The sequence below is a fragment of the Equus caballus genome, chromosome 3, assembly GCF_041296265.1.
Source record: "Equus caballus isolate H_3958 breed thoroughbred chromosome 3, TB-T2T, whole genome shotgun sequence".
In the NCBI taxonomy this organism is placed as follows: domain Eukaryota; kingdom Metazoa; phylum Chordata; class Mammalia; order Perissodactyla; family Equidae; genus Equus; species Equus caballus.
The window spans coordinates 34,099,997-34,118,218 of NC_091686.1; the positions used below are offsets into that span (position 1 = coordinate 34,099,997).

The 18,222-nt window shown below is 49.8% G+C and overlaps 1 protein-coding gene across 2 annotated transcripts in view; it reads right to left on the minus strand.

The window, feature by feature from the left end:
- Positions 1-1,722: 1,722 nt before the first annotated feature.
- Positions 1,723-18,222, minus strand: part of ZCCHC14 (zinc finger CCHC-type containing 14) — a 65,135-nt gene continuing 48,635 nt past the window's right edge. The window contains exons 4-13 of one of the 2 annotated variants that reach the window (XM_023637466.2): positions 15,715-15,786; positions 12,771-12,880; positions 11,864-11,958; positions 11,727-11,781; positions 10,453-10,732; positions 8,853-8,944; positions 8,378-8,505; positions 7,260-7,400; positions 5,715-7,175; positions 1,723-4,546 (exon numbers count right to left, since the gene is read on the minus strand). In XM_023637466.2, coding sequence (XP_023493234.1) covers positions 4,491-4,546; positions 5,715-7,175; positions 7,260-7,400; positions 8,378-8,505; positions 8,853-8,944; positions 10,453-10,732; positions 11,727-11,781; positions 11,864-11,958; positions 12,771-12,880; positions 15,715-15,786 — 2,490 coding nt within the window. In that variant the 3' untranslated portion in view covers positions 1,723-4,490. The remainder of the gene's footprint in view (positions 4,547-5,714; positions 7,176-7,259; positions 7,401-8,377; positions 8,506-8,852; positions 8,945-10,452; positions 10,733-11,726; positions 11,782-11,863; positions 11,959-12,770; positions 12,881-15,714; positions 15,787-18,222) is intronic. The other variant, XM_023637467.2, reaches the window with a different exon arrangement.

The window sequence follows — 18,222 nt, forward strand, 5'->3', positions numbered from 1 at the left end:
GGTGACCCAACAGCAAGGCTTTCCCTGCCAGAGGGGCCAGCTGTGTCGCCTGCTGTCATTTACCTGGCAGGAGCCCTAACCGTGCCTGGAAGTCTGCGTGTGCGTATGCGCACGCGTTTTTCCTCTGTAACCACAGGCCTGAGAAGACCAAGAGGCTTTGGGGATCTCTGTTGGGGAAAAGGTGCCAGAATCCTCCCTCTGGTGCCTGGCCCTGCTCACGAGAACACCACAGTCCTGGTGGGCACATGCTCGTTAGACTGCCACCATCCCAAATCCAGAGCGAGGTCATCGCTTCAGATGCCAGGGCACATTCACCACGCTGGGAAACGTTCATCTAAGACCAGGTCTGTCCCATTTGTAAAGCTGGGAAGAGGGCAGAAAGGACAGACGCCCTAGTTTGGAGAGCAAGAAGTGCAATTTATTTGAAAAGATGTGTGCTTCATATTCTATGAGACCAACACCTAATAAAATGAAACAGCTTTTTTTTTAAATTTTTATTTTAAGTACATTAAATTTACTCATAAAAACATTCTAAAAATGTACAATTTTTCTTTTTAACAAAGTATAATAAAACATAAAAACCCCAAAAACAGAATACTTGACATTTACAATTCAAAATCAAATTAGCAGAATATTAAATATTTACAAAACTATATCTTTTAAAAATATTTATAAAGTTACATGCAATTTTGTAGAATTGACATAAAAGAATGGCTCAAAAATGGGAGAATTTTCCTTCATTCCTAAAAAGAAAATATGTCCAATAGAAGCTGTGAAGATTCTTGAGTACACGAGGTCTTCAGTTTCTGTACCAAAGCCTTGTCTTTGTGCATGTAAGAACTGAGCATGTGAGGGGCTGGTACGACATCCGGGACCCACGACCCGTGCTCCCCTCCCTCCATTAACAGTGTAGTAACGTTGACCTTTGGCCTCAACCAGCACAGTAGGAGTTTTGTAAGTGTTGATTAAAGATACTTTCTGAACCTCGGGACTTTTCAATCACTGAGCCTCTTCAGAACCCCATGGCTTTACATGTCCCCTGACTCATTCTTGGCGAGTCACCTGCACTTTGGAAAGGACGGCCCACCCGCTCAGGTGCCACAGGCCCCTCCTCTGGGCTCGGCGGCCCAGCCGAGCCAGGGACACGGTTTCCCTTACGACCTTTAAGACTCTTCAACATGTAACACCATCAGTTAATCAGTGTATGAAACTAGCAAGGCATCCGATAACCCACCATGGAAGCAGGAAGAGTGACAACGTGACCGGGAGTGCAGAGGGTGCAACCCAATGCCCGCTCAGCAAGTGCTTACTAGCAACACTGGAGTGCGTGAGCCTCGGTCGGCCTGTGCCCAGACGGGAAACCAGCTGTGTGACGTCAGGCTAAGTTACTACCACTGCTCCCGCGCCTCCACAAACCGTGTGTAGTGTAAACTAACTACGTCGACTTCTTGCGATAAAGGACCTAAATTCTAAATAGTGAATTAAAATACTGAACCTACTAACTACTATATTAACAAGCGACTCCTGTAACCTTTTGGAGATTATAGATGATGCTGGTTTTTTTTTTTTAATACTCAATCACATACCTGCTTTCAAGAAAATAATTTTGTCTTTATTCTAAGTGCTAGCTCCCATTTCCTCAGTGCTTTTTAGCAATTGAGAGTTTTAATGTTTCACAATTCCCAATTTTCAGTATTGCCATGAAATAAAAATTAGAAAATAAGGTAGAAAATTGAGTGTTTTGCTTAAAAAATAAAAGAAGATTAAATAGCTGTTTTATCCCAACATTGTATTCTGCTTCGATCTGTACACTCTACTGTCCCCATTCTTGGAGATTAAAAATGGGGTTAGAAGCTTTAATATATGACAGACTGCACAAAGCAAGTGGCTGATGCCACACCCACCTGGTTGCCACATCATTTGGAAACTGAGTCCACGATTTCAGGAAAATGACTAGCTTTTGAAAGGGTCGTCTGATGTGTTTCCAGCTGCTGAGGACGTCCTCTGAGGAAATGCAAATGCTCTTTAGGCTTACTGACTTCGGTTACTTTTGGAGAGAAATTCACCAGAGACAACACTGCTAGCAAATATCACCAAGTCCAAGGACAGGATTCACTTGGGACAAGATGTCACAGATCAGCAGCCGGATGCTTTGTGTGCCGTGTTTCCCATTGACCTTTTACAATTCTCAGCCTGGAATGGCCTCGCTGGAGGCGTTGCACTGCACGCACACTTTCAGACAACTGGGAATTTTTCTAAGACCTTTGTTGACTGGAACACAGCCACAATGTCTGAACTTACGTACCTCAACTTGAACGTCATACATCAAATCAAGGTTTTTGTTCTAATTTTTTGTTGTATTTAGTGCTAACCTCTAGTATTTATCAAAATAGTTATAAGGGTAACAACAGACACTTTCATTCCGCAATACTGACCACTAAAACAAAAAAACCTAAACAGGATTTTTTTTTGTTATGAGACAGTTTTCAACAATTTCACTGTTGAAACAGGATTTATTTAAAATATTTCTTTGTTTAAAAAACCAAAAAATTTAAAAGTTTGGCTTTCAGCACATACCCAGGCCACTGTGACGGCCCTCAGAAATATTAAAATGGTAAACATCAATGCACACTCCAAGTCTTCCCTTAACATATATGACGAGTTCCAGTCTAGTACTCTTTAAGGCAAAGTTGTGTCAGTTCTCATTGTTTTGACATTTTGTAGTGTTTATAATTTAAGAGATCAATATAACATTCCCCAAAACAGCCGCTGTAAGCATCACCATTGCTTCAAACTGTACGTAATACTGTGTACCAGGGAGAGAGAGCACAGAGGTCTGTCAATTCTGCATTGCATAGAAAGAAAACTCGACTAAAATAAAACTCTAAGAAATTCTACTAAAAGCCTTTCATAAAAAAAGGTAACAACTTTCTGCTTTAGTTTCTGTGCAGCCAGGAACCTGATGGCACAGCGTGAAGCCTCACGTGGCGCCGCCTCCAACTCGAGGGCAGTCTTGATTCACACCAATTTTGCGTGAGGCTGATTGTCCCATTTTAAGAATGGTCTGAATGTTGTGATTTTCTTTTTTTAAATAAACAATCAACTGGAAAAATCCCTGGGCAAGGCCTTACCAATCAATAATTTAATATTGAAGGCTTTAGCATTTAAATTAATATTATTATTTGAGCAGGAAATTCCCTTTAGCCTTGAAGGTCTAAGGCCCTAAATTTCAGACCCAAACGCTCTCTCTGCGGGGGCGGCGCCGGGAGCCGCGTGGTGGTGGAACTAGCCTTCTGCAGATCTGTAGCTCTGTACTGTTGGCGTGGTCTCTTTCAGAGTCTTACCACTTTCTATGGTAGCTTTCCAGGTAATTTTTAATGGAACTAACTATTAATACACAGCCTAATGCAAAAGAAGTTGACAGGAGAAAATTTCAAATCTTTTGCTCACAAATTCTAGGACCGTCTTATTGTTGAAACGTCTGTCTCAAGTGCGGATCCGTCAGCAGGGAGCCTTGGGTCCTTGGGAAGTCCGTGTGAGAGAAAAGAACTCGCGAACTGTGCTAAGGACGTGCAGCACCCGTGAGCCCAGGCACAAAGGCCGTGCTGCCACGTGACTCTGCCAGGTTCCTTCGTGGCGGAAGATGACAGGATGCAAAGCTACTGAAGGGCTGGGAAGGAGGGGATTCTGAAAGCTCTGACAACTCGGGATTCTCTGGGACTTGGACCCTTAGAAATTAAGTTGTTGCGAGTAACTATTTCTATTTAATGATGTAGTTTAAATTTATTTGCAGAAAAAAATTAAAAACCTGAAACTGCTACAAGTGTTTTAAGGAGGGAAAGAAATACTGAAATCTCTGTTGTGTACTAAGTCACGTAGCCTGCTGGTGCCGACGCTCTGAAAACGGCCTCTCTGAGTGTCCTGCACCGGCTGGCCTCAGGAGTTTGTCTCCCAGAGTTGCAGGGACTGACATCGGTTTACATTCTTCGGTAGTGCAATCCTTAAAAAGCCCAGAGATTAGTGCCTACCCACTTCAGGAACGGAACAAAACAAAACACAAAACAAGGGCGACATTTTCCCTCACCCAGGGGTGTCGAGAGTCCGCCTGATGGCGCTCCACCCGGAGAACTCCCACCTTCGGCTCTCGAGTCCACTCTCGTAGCTGCCCTGGAACTGCGTGTGAGCCTAGAAGGACTGACCCCGGCAACGCTCTTCGGGGGACGGGAGCTCTGCACTGCGACCAAGGGTGGAGGTGGCCAATGTCCCCCACCGCGGAGAGACCCTAGGCGAGTCCTGACATCAAGCTCCGGTCTAGGATTTTGGCAATAAAACAGTTGCACTCCTACACTAGGTTCTCTATCCAGCCTAGTAAAGTAAAGCACCTTTGGATTAAAAATATTAAGCTCAACAGCAACTAGACTTCTCGGTTTTGTATTTAATTTTCCTTATGTCTCCATGGCTTAATAGTGTTCTGTTGCCAGAGAAAAATATCAATCTGTGGAGTCCAGACTTTCTGCTGGAGGGGCATATTTCAACCTAAAAGTACCTAGAGAAAGGGGAAAAAAAAGATCAAATTGGAATCACTGTGCAAGTACCACAAATAACCGAGCTGTCCAGAGTCACTGCTCAAGACCCGGGGGCTGGAAATCTAGACCACCCGTTCTAACCATTCCCAACTCCCCGCTCCCACTCCCCGAACTCGACGCTATGTTCCAAGTTTACCAAGTCAGACAAGGGGTGAAAGGGCTGAAGAGTTACTCTTTTCCTGGGGCTCAGATGGCACACAGCTGGTGGGCCGTCCAACATGCACCCTTCCCTGGGACAAGGGCAGGGAGGCCTGACTGTCACCACAGGCTCTGGGCTCACTGCTTCCGGAGATGCAGCACTGTCTCTATCAACAGGGACGGCCAGAGGCCACAGTCACCCTCACCTGCCACCAAACCTACTGAGTCCGAGTTGTTTGTCTTTAAAGCTCTCCGGGTGGCTAAGATGCACAGACAGGTCTAGAGCAACCCTCAGAAGTCTACAGAGATCACATGACTCTCCAAGGTTGCCCAGTGACTAGTCACCGAGCTGGGGCCAATGCTCCCAATCCCATCTAATCTTCTTCCCAAACAAACAGCAAGAGCAAACCTGTTGTGATAAGCACATCAGACACATAGTGAACTTGACAAAGGACACAAAGAGTGAGTGCAAGTAAGAAAGGGGGGAGGAGGAAGATGGGAGCACAGTGAGTGAGGACATCACGCACCCACATGGCCAACAGCCTTGGGCACCCTGGAGGGGGAGAGCACAAGCGAGGACAGTGAGTGCCACCTGTGGCCTCTGAACTCACGCACCACGCCCATGCTTTCAGTTAAACGCTGGGGTGGCATCAAATCACCCACACTGCTCCCCTGTCCCGTGGCAAGAGTTAACAGACCACAGAGCCATCGGGCCAGCCCCTCTCCACAGCCAGCCAGTCACGCTCTAGAACAAGGAATAGACGATCTTAGAACCAAGTAACCCTTGTGGGGGCTTTACAGCCTATGAAGAATTTCACACTTTTTCCAAGAGCATTCAAAAACTTATTCTTTGCTTTAAAAAGAACGTTTACTCAGATTTTCATGAGAAGTAAACCGTGGTCTGCACCTCTCCGTGGGGGCAGCGCCGCACGGCTAGCCAGCGCAGCCCAGGCCGCCCCCGGGGCCCAGCCGGCCGCCGCCTGCCTTTACCTTGCCGATTGAAGTCCATGGACGGCTGCTTGCAGTCCTGAGCGCGGTGACCGGTGGCCCCACAGTTGTAACAGGAGAGATTCCCACTCTTTTTGTGACTGGAACCGTTGCTACTGCCCACCAAGCCCTGGGCCTGGTACACACCCGCCGCCCCGGCCATGAAGTTCTGCATGGGCGGGACGGCGAACGTGGACTGGCCGCCCAGCACGGGCTCGGGCGGCACGCTGCCGCTGTAGGGCGAGTGCACAACTGGGAAGGCGCCGCTGCCGTACTGCTGGGCGCCCACGTAGCCGCTGCCGCACACGGGGCTGAAGGGCAGGAAGGGGAAGGGGAAGACGGACGGCCCCGAGAACGGGTGCTGGAAATAGTTGGCGTAGCTGACGGTCAGGCCGCTCGAGCCGCAGCTCCCGCTGCAGCCGCATGACGTGCACACGACGCAGCCGGGCGGCGGGCCGGGCGCGGGCTGCTGGGGCGCCGGCTGCTGCTGATGGTGGTGGTGGTGGTGGTGGTTCTGAGCGGAGGCAGGAATGTTGCCAGGGGAGCCGCCGCCGCCGCTGCTGCTGTAGAAACTGCTTTCAGGGACCGAGGAGAGCGCAGGGCTGGAGCTGGGGGCCGGGCAGCTGGGCACAGTGGCCATGTTCGCAAAGGAGGTGGAAGGGTGGCTACTGGAGGAGGCAGTGTTGCTGTTTGCACAGAAGCTGCCCTGCAGGGGGCCCACGGGCACACTGCTCATCGCAGAGAAGGCAGCTTTGGTGTTGGCTGTGTACAGAGCAGTCCGGGGGTTTATTATTGCAGGGGGCACGCTTATTTGCACGTTATTAGAACAGGAAGTTTGCCCAGAAATGGCAGAATCCGCAGGGACAGATGACGACACCAGAAGTTTGATGGGTGGCCGTGCCACGTGGAAGACGGTGCTCGATGTCCCCGCAGCTGCCGTGCTCGTCTCTACCACCAGGGCCGGCTGTGGGGCCGGCTTCATCACCCTGTCCAGCGCGGATGCGTGGACGACTTTGGCGCGGGGACCAAAGGAGACGGTGGGTGACACAGAGCTGCTCTCGGCAAGTCCAGAGAGGACCTGCATGGGCTGCGGGGCGGCGGCCGCAGGTAGCACGTCCATCATGGCGCTGCCAAAGCTCTTGTCCACTTTGATGCCGCTTCTTGGTCCGGAGACTTTACTCCTTTCTTCCAGAGACAGCAGCGAGTGCATAGAGGACGAGAGGAGCTTCATGTCCGCGCCGCCCCTTTCCGATTTGTGCACAGAATTCAGCATTCGGATGGGTGCGATGTGCGAGGCTGCGGTCATCATCTGCGGAGGCAGGGGGTGGTGGCCTGCCGGGTTGGAGCCTGCCTCGTTCTGCACAGGGAGAACCTGGGCCGTGGGTCTGGCGGAACTTGAAGTGAAATGATTGAGGAGCATCACGGGCTTCTCCTTGTCGGAGCCCTCCAAGTGGATCTCCACACCTAGGGATGGAAACACAGTGGTCACCATGGCTTCACAGGCTGGGGCAGCGGCAGCACAGCGCACGCCACGCCGGGCGTCCTTACGTCTGTCGTTCTCCTCAGCGCTGTCTGAGCTCTCCTCCCGGGCCTGCACCCCCATCGGGCTTGGGGAGGAGCTGGAGCACTCCGAGGAGCTGCCTTCCCGGGCCGGCTGGTGAGAGGGCTGCTCCACTTCCACCCGCAGCGCTGCAGAGAAGGGACAGGTGACAGTCTGAAGGTGGCGCCCAAGCCGACGCACCGCAGGGTGCCGACAGGAGTCGTGCCAGCTAGTGTCTCCTGCGTCCCCCTCACCTAGCTTCGTGCACATCTACCGCACCGGTTTCTTTATTTACATCAAGCCCAAGGAGGCAGGCACTATTATTTCCACATTCAGTCAGGGCTCAGAGACTCTAAGCAGCTCTAAAATGCCCAAGGTTCCACAGCTAGTGACGTAGCAGACGCCCCCACAATGCTCAGCCAGACGCTCTGAGGCCTCTCTAACTCAAACACCGGAGGAGAGGAGAAAGGCGCTCCCGAACCACCGCAGTGCTACACAAGTAATCACCCCCAAACACCGAGGCGCCCCGTTTTACGAGGCCGAGGGGCAGACGACCTTTTTAATCAAATAACCACTTAAAAGCCACACTGGCATTATTCTCTCCCTGGTTTCCTGTGACTCATGATACTTCTGCTGTATAAAGAAAACAACAGAGGAGCTGTTCCAGGTGTCCTCAGCCTTTCTCTGAGCAGAGGGGGAAGGCAGGGAGAGGGAGAGGATGGGAGCTGAACAATCAGATCACGGAGACTTCAGGGCCCCGAGAGCAGGAGGGCTGGCAGTCAGCATGACGGAGAAGTCAAGGTGGACCTGCCGGGCCACGACCTGACCACGACCTCTCTGCCCTGATCTTGGGGAAGAGAGAGATGCTCATCTGTTTTGTGGACTCCTTACTCTTTCCCCAAAGTAGTTTCTAGATCTAATTCTTTTGCCCAAACTACTTCAGGTGAGTCAGCAGTCTCCCGCTTCTAAGCCAAATGTCCCTGCCATTTTCCTATGGAGAGATAATAAAAGCTAAAATACGGAGAAGTAACTGTCAATACTGAAGAATGTAAATGGCAAAGGGCGCGATCTGCGGTCTAATTACCGCCATGAGCTACTCCTCAAGACGGAGCCAGCCCTCACCCACCTGCAGCGTGGCTGCCTCTCACAGCCTGCACGGGCCCCACGTGGCTGGTCGGGGGGACGCGGGCCACTCCACTGCTGGTGACCGGGGCTGGGGCTGAGGGGTTCAGGCACCGTTTCTCTGACTTCTCCCTGTGCAGTAAGAAAGCAGGCGAACAAGTAAGCGTTCCGTTCTTCTGCTGAAGAGCCTTGTAACGGCTGACGGAACCCTGCTTAAGCGCACGGATTCCACCCGAGGGCGATTCCCATCAAAATACCCTCCAGGGTGGAAAAGAACCCCCGACTTGTCAGATGCACTATAAAGGGCCCTTCCTAGCAACCAAAGCCACTTGTGTAGAATTTTAAAAGCATTAATTAAGGTTTGGCAAGCAGCCAGAAGTAACCCAATCACTGAGATTTAACGAAACTCCAAGTCCTAGCATGTGTCCAGCATGTTAGAAACTATAACGACACACGTTTCACAGCTATTTCACACTTACTTCTCCAGCTCCAGTTGAGTCTTCAGTTTTTTCTTTGCTCCCATGGTGAGGGATTCAAATTTATTTAGGTCTTCTTCAGTAAGGCTCAGAAACTTCCATAGGAGAAACAAATTACAAAGTTGTCGAGAATTAATTAGAATTCTGAAAACGAACCTGGAGTTTAATTTAATAAACATTCCACCCCTAGGATATGTCAACAGATAACTAGATAATAAAAGCCTTGAGAACACTAAAACATTTACTTGCTAAATGATTTCGCGGCCATAGTTCAAAATGTGAGACGTTCATTTTGCATCTGAGGGTCCCAGGCTGTGGGTGGGCCTGAGCCTTCGGCCCTGGTGCCTCAGTCACAGCTTGAAGACGGGCCACCTGGAAGGTCCATGCCACTCGTGCAGGTGACTCAAGAAAATGTCTCCCAGTTTCCACTGCTAGAGAGGCGATGCGTGGGAGTGTCCCCGGGCCCCCTCCCATCAAGCCATTTTTCCTCCCAAAGACACCACGACAGTCCTCTGCCAACTTTCCTTTCTCAATAGCTCCATCTCTCTAGGGGCAAGAGCAGCTCTGTCAGGTAGCAAGTGATCCAGGAAAGCAGACGCCGTCCGAGCTGAAAGGCTACCCGCACCCTAGCCCGCCTCACATTAGCCGGCAAACCACAGCCTGGTTCTTACGACGGTCCACACGTGACTGCTGACCTCAGCCATTTCACCTCAGACAGGAGAGTAAAACCTTCCAAACCGATCATGACCAAGGTTAGTCAAATCTGTTGTTTTTAAGATTTATGAATCCTAAACTGAGAGTATTACAAATATACTTAAAATTTGTTTTTTATTATGTAGTAAAAGCTTGATTTCTAGGTTCAATTGCAGATTTTCGGATAAATGAAATTTTTACACAGATAAACGTCATCAAGTCATTTTATCCAGCAGGGGGAGCTCAGAGTTCTAAGGTCTAATTTAGTTTTATCAGTGACACGAGACTTAAGACATTTCAGAACTTTTTTAACAATGAAAAAATGCTCCTCATCAAAACTGTCTATTATAAAAAATAATTTCTAGGTAGAACTGCTCGAATGACATCAAATTCATCTATTCCTTTAGCCATATGACCTTTCATCAAGCCAGATCGTCAGAGAGCCGCCTACTTGGACCAAAGTATTTAGGCCGCTTGTAAAGCCAGCCTTCCTGAACTGAGTGCCAGGAGGCGCACAGGCTGCACTGACGGACATTTAAGAAACAGGGGCCTGGGCACCAGAGGTCACTGTCACTACCTAGTGCAGGGCTGCTGGAGACATAATGTCCTTCACGCTGCAGAGAGGATTTAATTTGCAGAGACCCCACACTATCTAAAAAAGCTGTTTACACGCAATCCTGTCCCAGTTCTCCTGCAGCTGCAGGAAGCCTTCCACGTCAATGCCACTGCCCGCCTCCAGCATTCGTGCAGGGCTCAGGGCATGCCGCAGGAGGCCTTCAATCCCAGGCACTGGGGCTCCCACGTCACATCTAGTTCAGAAACCCAGCTCCGTTCCTCTAGGAGCGAGGTTAGGAGACAGGTTCCTCAGAAAACAAGCCAATTCTTTACACCGGCTCAGGAAGCAACATACCTTCTCCATGGTGAGCTGTTTAAAGACAGGGTAGTACTTGTGCAAACGCAGCTTCCTAAGCCAATCTAAAATTCCATTCTGCTCCTGGGTCTGAGGGGTCTGCAGACTGGAAGGCATTAAGATGGCAGGCGAGGTGTCCATCTGGGTCCGGTAGGCCAGCGCCGAGCCTGTGCCCCCAGTGTGGGAGCAGTGGGGCAAGGCGGCCGCGCTGGCCGCGTGCTGCATGTGATGCTGGGCGCTGCTCTGAGAGGACGGGATGCCAGCCACTCCGCACACAGGCCTGTGGGGACAGACAGCAGACGGGGTTTTCAAAAGACCACAGCCTCTGCAGAAGACCACTGCTGCAGCTCTGCCAGGGCTGGCCTCTACCCCTGCACTGCGGCCAAGGCCACGCCCACTGCCGATCAGAGCCTCTTCTGCCACTGCCCCCCCCGAAGTTAATGTGGACGTGTGCACGGATGTGCCTGGATCTCTTGGTGCTGGAGAGTGTGCGTATCTATCTGTGTGCACATATATATGTGTGTACACATATGTGTGTGTACATGTGTGTGTATCGCCACCAGAACTGTGGCTGAGCTGCCTACTTTCCTTGTTACTTCTATCACAGGATGATACTGCTAATCATAAATTAAAACTGACTCCCAAATCTGTAATATTCAAATTAATCTTTTTTGAAAAGTAAATCCTTGAAGGCTGGAAGGAGCAAAAAAGCATTCTACCTTCTGTCCTTGCCCCCTCCTCCCTAAACTGCAAAACCACATACGTCTACTACGTGCTGACGCGTACCAGAGGGTGCAGAAGAAAGCCCACACTTTCGAAGACCTCATCATCTGACCTGTGTGGGTGTGTACACTCTGTGAGGTCAGCCCTTTTCATGTCTGCTGTCAGTCCAGACAGGTGGCCTGTTTGTCACCTGAGCACCACCATACAATCTCTGCAGGTCCTCACGGTGACAGAGGACCTCAAGAGCAGCAACTCTGGCCCCTTGTGGTGGGAGCTTGTAAAAAGAAAGATTCTCAGAAATTCCAGTGCCCTGGAATGTGCGAGGCCCAGAAACTGGCATTTGCAATAAGGAGATTTAATTGGGTATTTCAATTCCAGTGGCTCAGAGAACCACTTTTCTTTTTTGGAGACACCATAAATTGGATTATCTCTAATTCCTCTCCAGACTGAGATCGAGAATGACTTATCTCTAGAAACAATTATTTACACAATCAAGAGGAGCCTGTGTACATGCCGATTTGAAATGCGCTGCTCACAGGGTAACGTCTCACCTTCCAGACACTCCCATGACGGTACCAACTTTAGAAAGGGCAGGGTTGCCAGGACCTGTAAGTTACAATAAATATCATAAAATTTACAGACAAAAAAAATGTTTTGATTCTTACTTAATCACATTTTACAAACTCACTTGGACTTTGAAGCTGTTGGGTGGGAGATGAAGTGCTGAAAAATTTCTTAACATGGTCATTTTTTAATACGTGAGAAGGTAATGAAGCCAAATACCTAAAAATTAAACAAAGTGGTTTTATCAGCATCAAAATGGTATTACCAAACACTAATTGGTAGAGAAATTTTAATTTTCAATTAAGAGAAATAGATATTAGAGAAAAAAGTAAACAGAAGGACCTTGAGCTGTGTTCTTTCTGCTCTGATTCCATCTAATTCTTGTTATGATCCAGTGTCCCCATGTCCCTTCCCCTTGTTGACACCACATGAATCAAGACTTTCCGGGCCCATCATACAGGCAGTGAGCTGCAATATGAATGCAGTCAGCACCCTCACAATCACCCAGGACTGGCAGCCACTGTGCTGCAACGAGGTCTCAGGTGCCAAGACGGCCGTCCGCTCACAGTCCCAGAGCCCAGGCAGCAGGCCTGCCTCCTGCACCCTACAGACCAGTGTGACAGGACATGGCCAAGGGCGCAGAGACAGTGGCGGAGGAGACTTGCCCTTAGGCCCTAGTTTCATCCTGGAACAGGCTCAGCTTCCAACTACATGACAGAAACAGTAATCAGATTTTATTTCATAAGACTGCCAAAAACGGTGGCATATGCTTTGAAATTCCTTTACTCAGATTCTCAAAATCAAACCTAGGTTATTAAGATTCACCAGATCCTTCGTCAGGAGGAGAAGCCCTAGAAGCAAAGTAGAGGCCCGAACCATCCAGAGCAGCGTGGGAACTCAAGAGCTCCTTGGATGACCAGGCAGCTCACGTCCGGCCCCGCCCGGCCCTGCCCACACTGCAGACGGCCACCAGTCACTGCAGGGCCACCAGTGGGGCTGCCCCCAGGCCCTTGCGGGGTAAAGAACATTACCTCAGGTCCGCTTCCAGATCCATGTGGTTTCGCTCTACGTAAAACGAATCTGGGCCAGCTAAGCAAGGAATGAATTTCTCCAAATTTTCTTCTGGGTACAGCTGAGATAACTAAAAGAGAAGAAGAGGCACCGGGAGCATGTCAAATTCACTCTACATAACCATTCACCATTTAAGAAAATGCTAGGCAGGCACTAGATGGTGACATCTGCTGGTCTGATACAATATACCGTCCTCTTAGCTACGTGGGGTTCTGCATCCACTCAGGATGTAGAAAGTCACAAAAGAACATCGCGCCCCCACCGTAACATCAAGAAAAGGCTTGATAATCCACACAATTGTACCTTTTCTTGAGTCCAGCAGAGAGCTGCGTTGCAAGGCCACCATATGAACTGAATTTCAAGAGGGACCTGCCCCTCTGAGGAGAGACAGGACACATGAACTGTCTCAGCTGTGGCAGAGTGCGAGGAACAGGTGGCCGCCATACAAGCAGGTAGAAGAGATGGGCTAAGACGGACAACACCCCACACGCTGGGTGTGGGCCAGACATCAGTCACCCAGGAGCCCCAGACTCAAAGGGAGTGTGCCTCATTCTCCAGCTCTCTTCCACAGGCAGGAGACTGGAGAGAGCCTCCACAGGCGGCACACATGTGGGTCACTGCCCTTAGGGGCAGGCAGGACACCCTGTGCCTTTCCCTGGAGCCTTCTCTCAATCCAAGGCAACAAACCCTTTAAGCTGCTGGGAAAGGGACAAGATTGCTCCTGCTCCCAGAGCCCAAGCACAGACTGCAAGTGTCTGGGATGAGGCAGAAGCAATACTTTCCAGCCTCTGGGCGGGGTAGGAAGTCCTCCTGGTAGCAGGCCACAGACAAAGCTGCCCTGCTTCTAGGGGAGGCAAAAGCAAAACCCCTCTGGCCCTGGAGAAGGGGCAAGAAGCCATTCTGGGCTGAGGATCCTGCTGCTGGGGAAGGGAGGGGCAGGGATGCTGAGAAAGCCCCTCCCAAAGGCCCTGTGCCTGAGACTGAGGCTGGACCAGGAGGGCAGAGGACCCCCCCCCCATCCCCACTACAAGTCTATCCACAGGCAACAAGTAACAGCAGTCTACCCCGGGGGGTGAGGGGTCAACAGAGTAGGGAGACCCCTCCATGCCAGAGGCACACAAGGACTGCTGAAAGCTGCGAGTGAAGCAAGACCACTGAGAAGAACCTTCTGACACTCCAGGCCCCACTCGAGGCTCTAGCTCCCAGCAGCCCTCCACGGGAGGCATCTGAAGCCTGTGCAAAGGTAACCCCGGCAACAGCAAACCCAAACCCTGCGCAACTCCTGACCACATCAACTCAAGGACCCCCTTGTGGTCCGACAGGAGGAGCAGCATGCCCAGTTCCAGGCACACATCCTGTTCCCTCAGTCTCTCTATTTCCTAAACATGATGTCTAATATTCAATCAAAATTGCAAGACATACAAAAAAAGTAGAGGGAATAAAAAACTGTTGTGAAGATAATCAACAGAACCAGACTCAGAAATAACTCAGATGTTGGAACTCTCAGAAAAGGACTTTAAAATAACCCAGACTAACATACTAAAGGACTTGGTTAAAAAAAGGGGGGGGGGGGGACAACATGCATAAACAAATGGGAAATTCCAGAAGAGAGATGGAAATTTTTTTAAAAGACATGTTAAATGGAAAAGCTAAGAAAAACAAAAAACCATGGTACCAGAGAAGAAGAATTCAGCAAATTCAACAGGCTCATCAGCAGCCCAAGCAGAGCTGAGGAGAAACATCAGGAAACGTGAAAACAGAAATTATCCAAACTGAAACGCAGAGTGAAGGAGCAAGAAAACAAAATGAGCATCCAAGAGCTGTGGACAATGCCACAGGTCCAAGGACACATACCTGACGCCCCAGGAGGAGAGAGAGTCAGTTGGGGCAGAAGAAGTATTTGAAGAGAAAATGGACAAGAATTTTCCAAAATTAATGAAAGACAGCAAACCAGATATCTAGGAAGGTCAGAGAACCCAAAGCCAGGTTAGTATCAGCCACTGTAAACACGCAGAGAAAAGACCAACACAAGGTCAGAGTTCCCGCCAGCAACAGTGGAGTCCAGAGAAACTGCTTCCTTACAAAACGCGAGGCCAGGCACAAAGGAGAGGGAATTGACTGTGAGTGTTGCAGGGGATGCTGTGCATCCCACACAGCATGGCACAGTGGTGCTCTTCAACGCCTGAGGGGCCAAGGACAGACACAATCAAACTCCTGCCCAAGCCTCGGAACAGGACCGTCACCCGGAGTTCTTCCTACAGGATCACGTCCTCGATTTTATAATGAAAAAGGGAGACACTTCAGACATGCTGTTCCATAAACAGAGGGGAGGATCAGGAGGCAGCGCTTTGCTTGGACAGTGGGTCACTGCCGTGGCCCAGGCCAGTGGACTTAAGCATGGATTAAACATGCTGGCATGTACATATGTATGGATGGACAGGTGTATATGTAGGTAAAGAGGTATTTACTTAGTGCAACCTTTTGTTCAAATGATATTTGTTGAATCAATTTAAGAATGAACCAGAAAATCTAATACGTAAAACAGATAAAGGTGGAACTGGTGAAGTTTCCGCCCACTGCGCCTCCTGTGTGCCCCTCTCCCTCAGCCTCTGGAACCAAACCAAACCAAATGCCCTCAGCCATCTGGGCAGCTGGATCTTTCTGCCTCATCTCCTTCTCAACAACCGGAAGCAGCACAGACCGTGGCGTGGAGGACCGTGTGTTTGTGGCCACACGCCCCGCGAGGAGCAGCCCTTGGGGCTCGCTGCAGAAAGGCACGAGTTCCTGGCACCGCGCTCACTCTGCCAACTGAAGGTAGCGAGCCACTGAAGTCACTCTGCAGTGTCACCAACCACTGGGGAAGGAGGTCCTTTTGATTTTTGTAAGAGCCCTTAATCACCTTACCTTTGAAATAAATTCAGTCACTTCAGAGGAAGATTTGGTTACTGATGTTATTGAAGAATCAGACCACAAGACCTTAAAAACAAATAAACAAACAAACCTTAAAAACAGACACCACCACATACTTAATTCACAACACACTTGTCCAGGTGTTCTTCGCTGGAACAACGAGCCCTAGTGTACTGTGCACCTTGTGAATGGAGCATTTACACATCCCTTGACCTGTTAGAGAAAGAACATTCACATAACTCAAGTCTATTAAAGCTTAACTTTCTGATTTGTGCAATTATTCCAATATCACTAAATTACTCCAGCATGGAGTCTAAGGCTTGCTCCTCAAAGTTCTAGAAAGCCACTGACAATTATGACTGCTTGTGTCTGGCAGTGTACACCCTCCTCGAGTGGACCTCCTCCTCGGGGGTCATCCACGTGACTGTGGAGGCAGAATCTAGAAGTTACGAGAAGTCAGCCCCTTCACCCAAACAGGAAGTGCTCCTTATGTGCTGGGTGCTGTGAATACACTGTCAAAATGAGACAAGGTCCCTGGCCTCAGGAAGCTGACAGAACTGGGGGTGGCACAGGAGGAGCCCCCTGCCACAGGGCCAGGGCCGTCAGCACCAGAACAGCAGAGAAAGTCTTTATGGGAGCAAGCAGGAAGAAGCCGGGGACAACACCGGAAAGGGCTTCTGGAGAAGTTCTATGAGGCCTGCAGGCCAAGACCTGACCACACACCTGTTCTTCCCTGCCTGCACGCACGGAAGTGGATAGTTTTATTTCATTCCTTCCACCCTGTCAGTCTCCTGGGACGGACCGTCTGCTCTCTGGGGGCGCCGTTCTTCCTCACAACGTTTGCTGTCTAAGGTGCCGGGCGAACATGAGGGGAGGAAGGGACACGCTCATGCATATCAGACGGCTCTTCTGCACTGAGACAAGCCAGAGCAGAATCGGGAAGGCGGGTGAGCGGTCCGCTAAAGGAGGGACACGGGCAGAGGGGACAGTTTGAGAGGAGGGGGAGGCAGGGGCCAGAGCAAGAAGGGTTAAATCACCAAACAGGCACTCCCCCTAAAACCCAGAAGACATGGCTGGAGGGTTTCCAGTCAGAGAATAAAACGACCCAACGTATTTTATTACCAAAAAGAAAGCATTGCATTTATACCGATTTTGAGCAAATAGAGCTTGGAAATATCAAAACTCCTGCTCCCCACCCACCCTATCTTCTGGGAAATGGCCCACTGGGCCTGGAAGGGCTGGCCGTCTCTGTCGAAATTCACACAAGTCCCTTCCTGTTTCAGGAGTCGTCACAGCACATAACAATTAGTGAGGTGTTGGTTTCACCATAGACCCATAAATACAAGCTTACGAGGAAAAGGACCCCTCTGCTTTCTGAATTCCCACCGCCTACCAGAAAGCACTGACAAGGCAAGCATTGGCACTCTCTGAATGAACGTGCCTGGCCATCCAAAATCTACCAACACAAAATGAAAATACCAAAACTGTCTTTCTGTTTGAAGTAATCAAATCTTTTAACGCTGAAAAGAAGTTTCGGGAGGAGCAAGCTGCTACCCACATAAAACAGGAGTAACACCTAGGATTCAAGGTGGAAACTTCCCAGTCATTGCATGCTTGACCCAAAGCACTGTTGACATCTTGCATCTTTCAAAGTAAACATGCACGGGAAATTTCTGTTTTCCAATTCCTACACCATGATAAAAACCTGCCTCTCGTCTGAATCCTTTCTCTCTGTGCTTCCACATGCACGTCGCGTGCATGCATCCTAACCCGACTGAGATGAAACCCAAGGCCCAGGCGGTGGTGCAGCATAGTCAGACCACCTTATGCTGAAGGGGACAGTCTGCTTCCCCAGCGAGCACATCCTGTAAACAGGCGCCACTCCTCCAGGCCGTCTGCTCCCAATACAATTCTCTCTCACTTCCAGAGGGAGACATCAGTTCAACCTGCGCCGACAGAAGGCTGGCTGACAGGCCACACAGCCGCCCCAGGCTCTGCACGTGACGTGGGTCTGTCTCACGCTCACGCTCCGTCTTGCCTGCCCACCTGGCCCCTGCACCAGAGGAGGGGACAGGCCCCAGGAGGGGCGTGGACACCAGAGAACAGCCCACATCATGCCACATGCTAGAGAGACACGGATCCTGTCAAATCTAAGACAGCATCAATTTGGTAAGCTATCCTGTTATTTTACATACCACCAAGAAAAAACGTTGCCAATCAAACTACACAGAGTATTTCCTATCACTTATACTTACTCAAGAGCTACTTAGCCTTATGGAGACAGATTTTAACATATCTTAAGCAAACACGAAAAGCAAAACATAACAAAACAGATATATACTTAGGATTTCTTCACACTCAGAGTCTAATCCCTCTGACTCGCTTTTCAACTCAGTTCTCAACACTTGGTCTGTCCACACAGCATCATCCTCTGGAGCATGTGGAGCAGGCTTTTCTTCACTCTGCACAGGATCAGCCCAGCCAGAGGCCCCTGCTCACTGC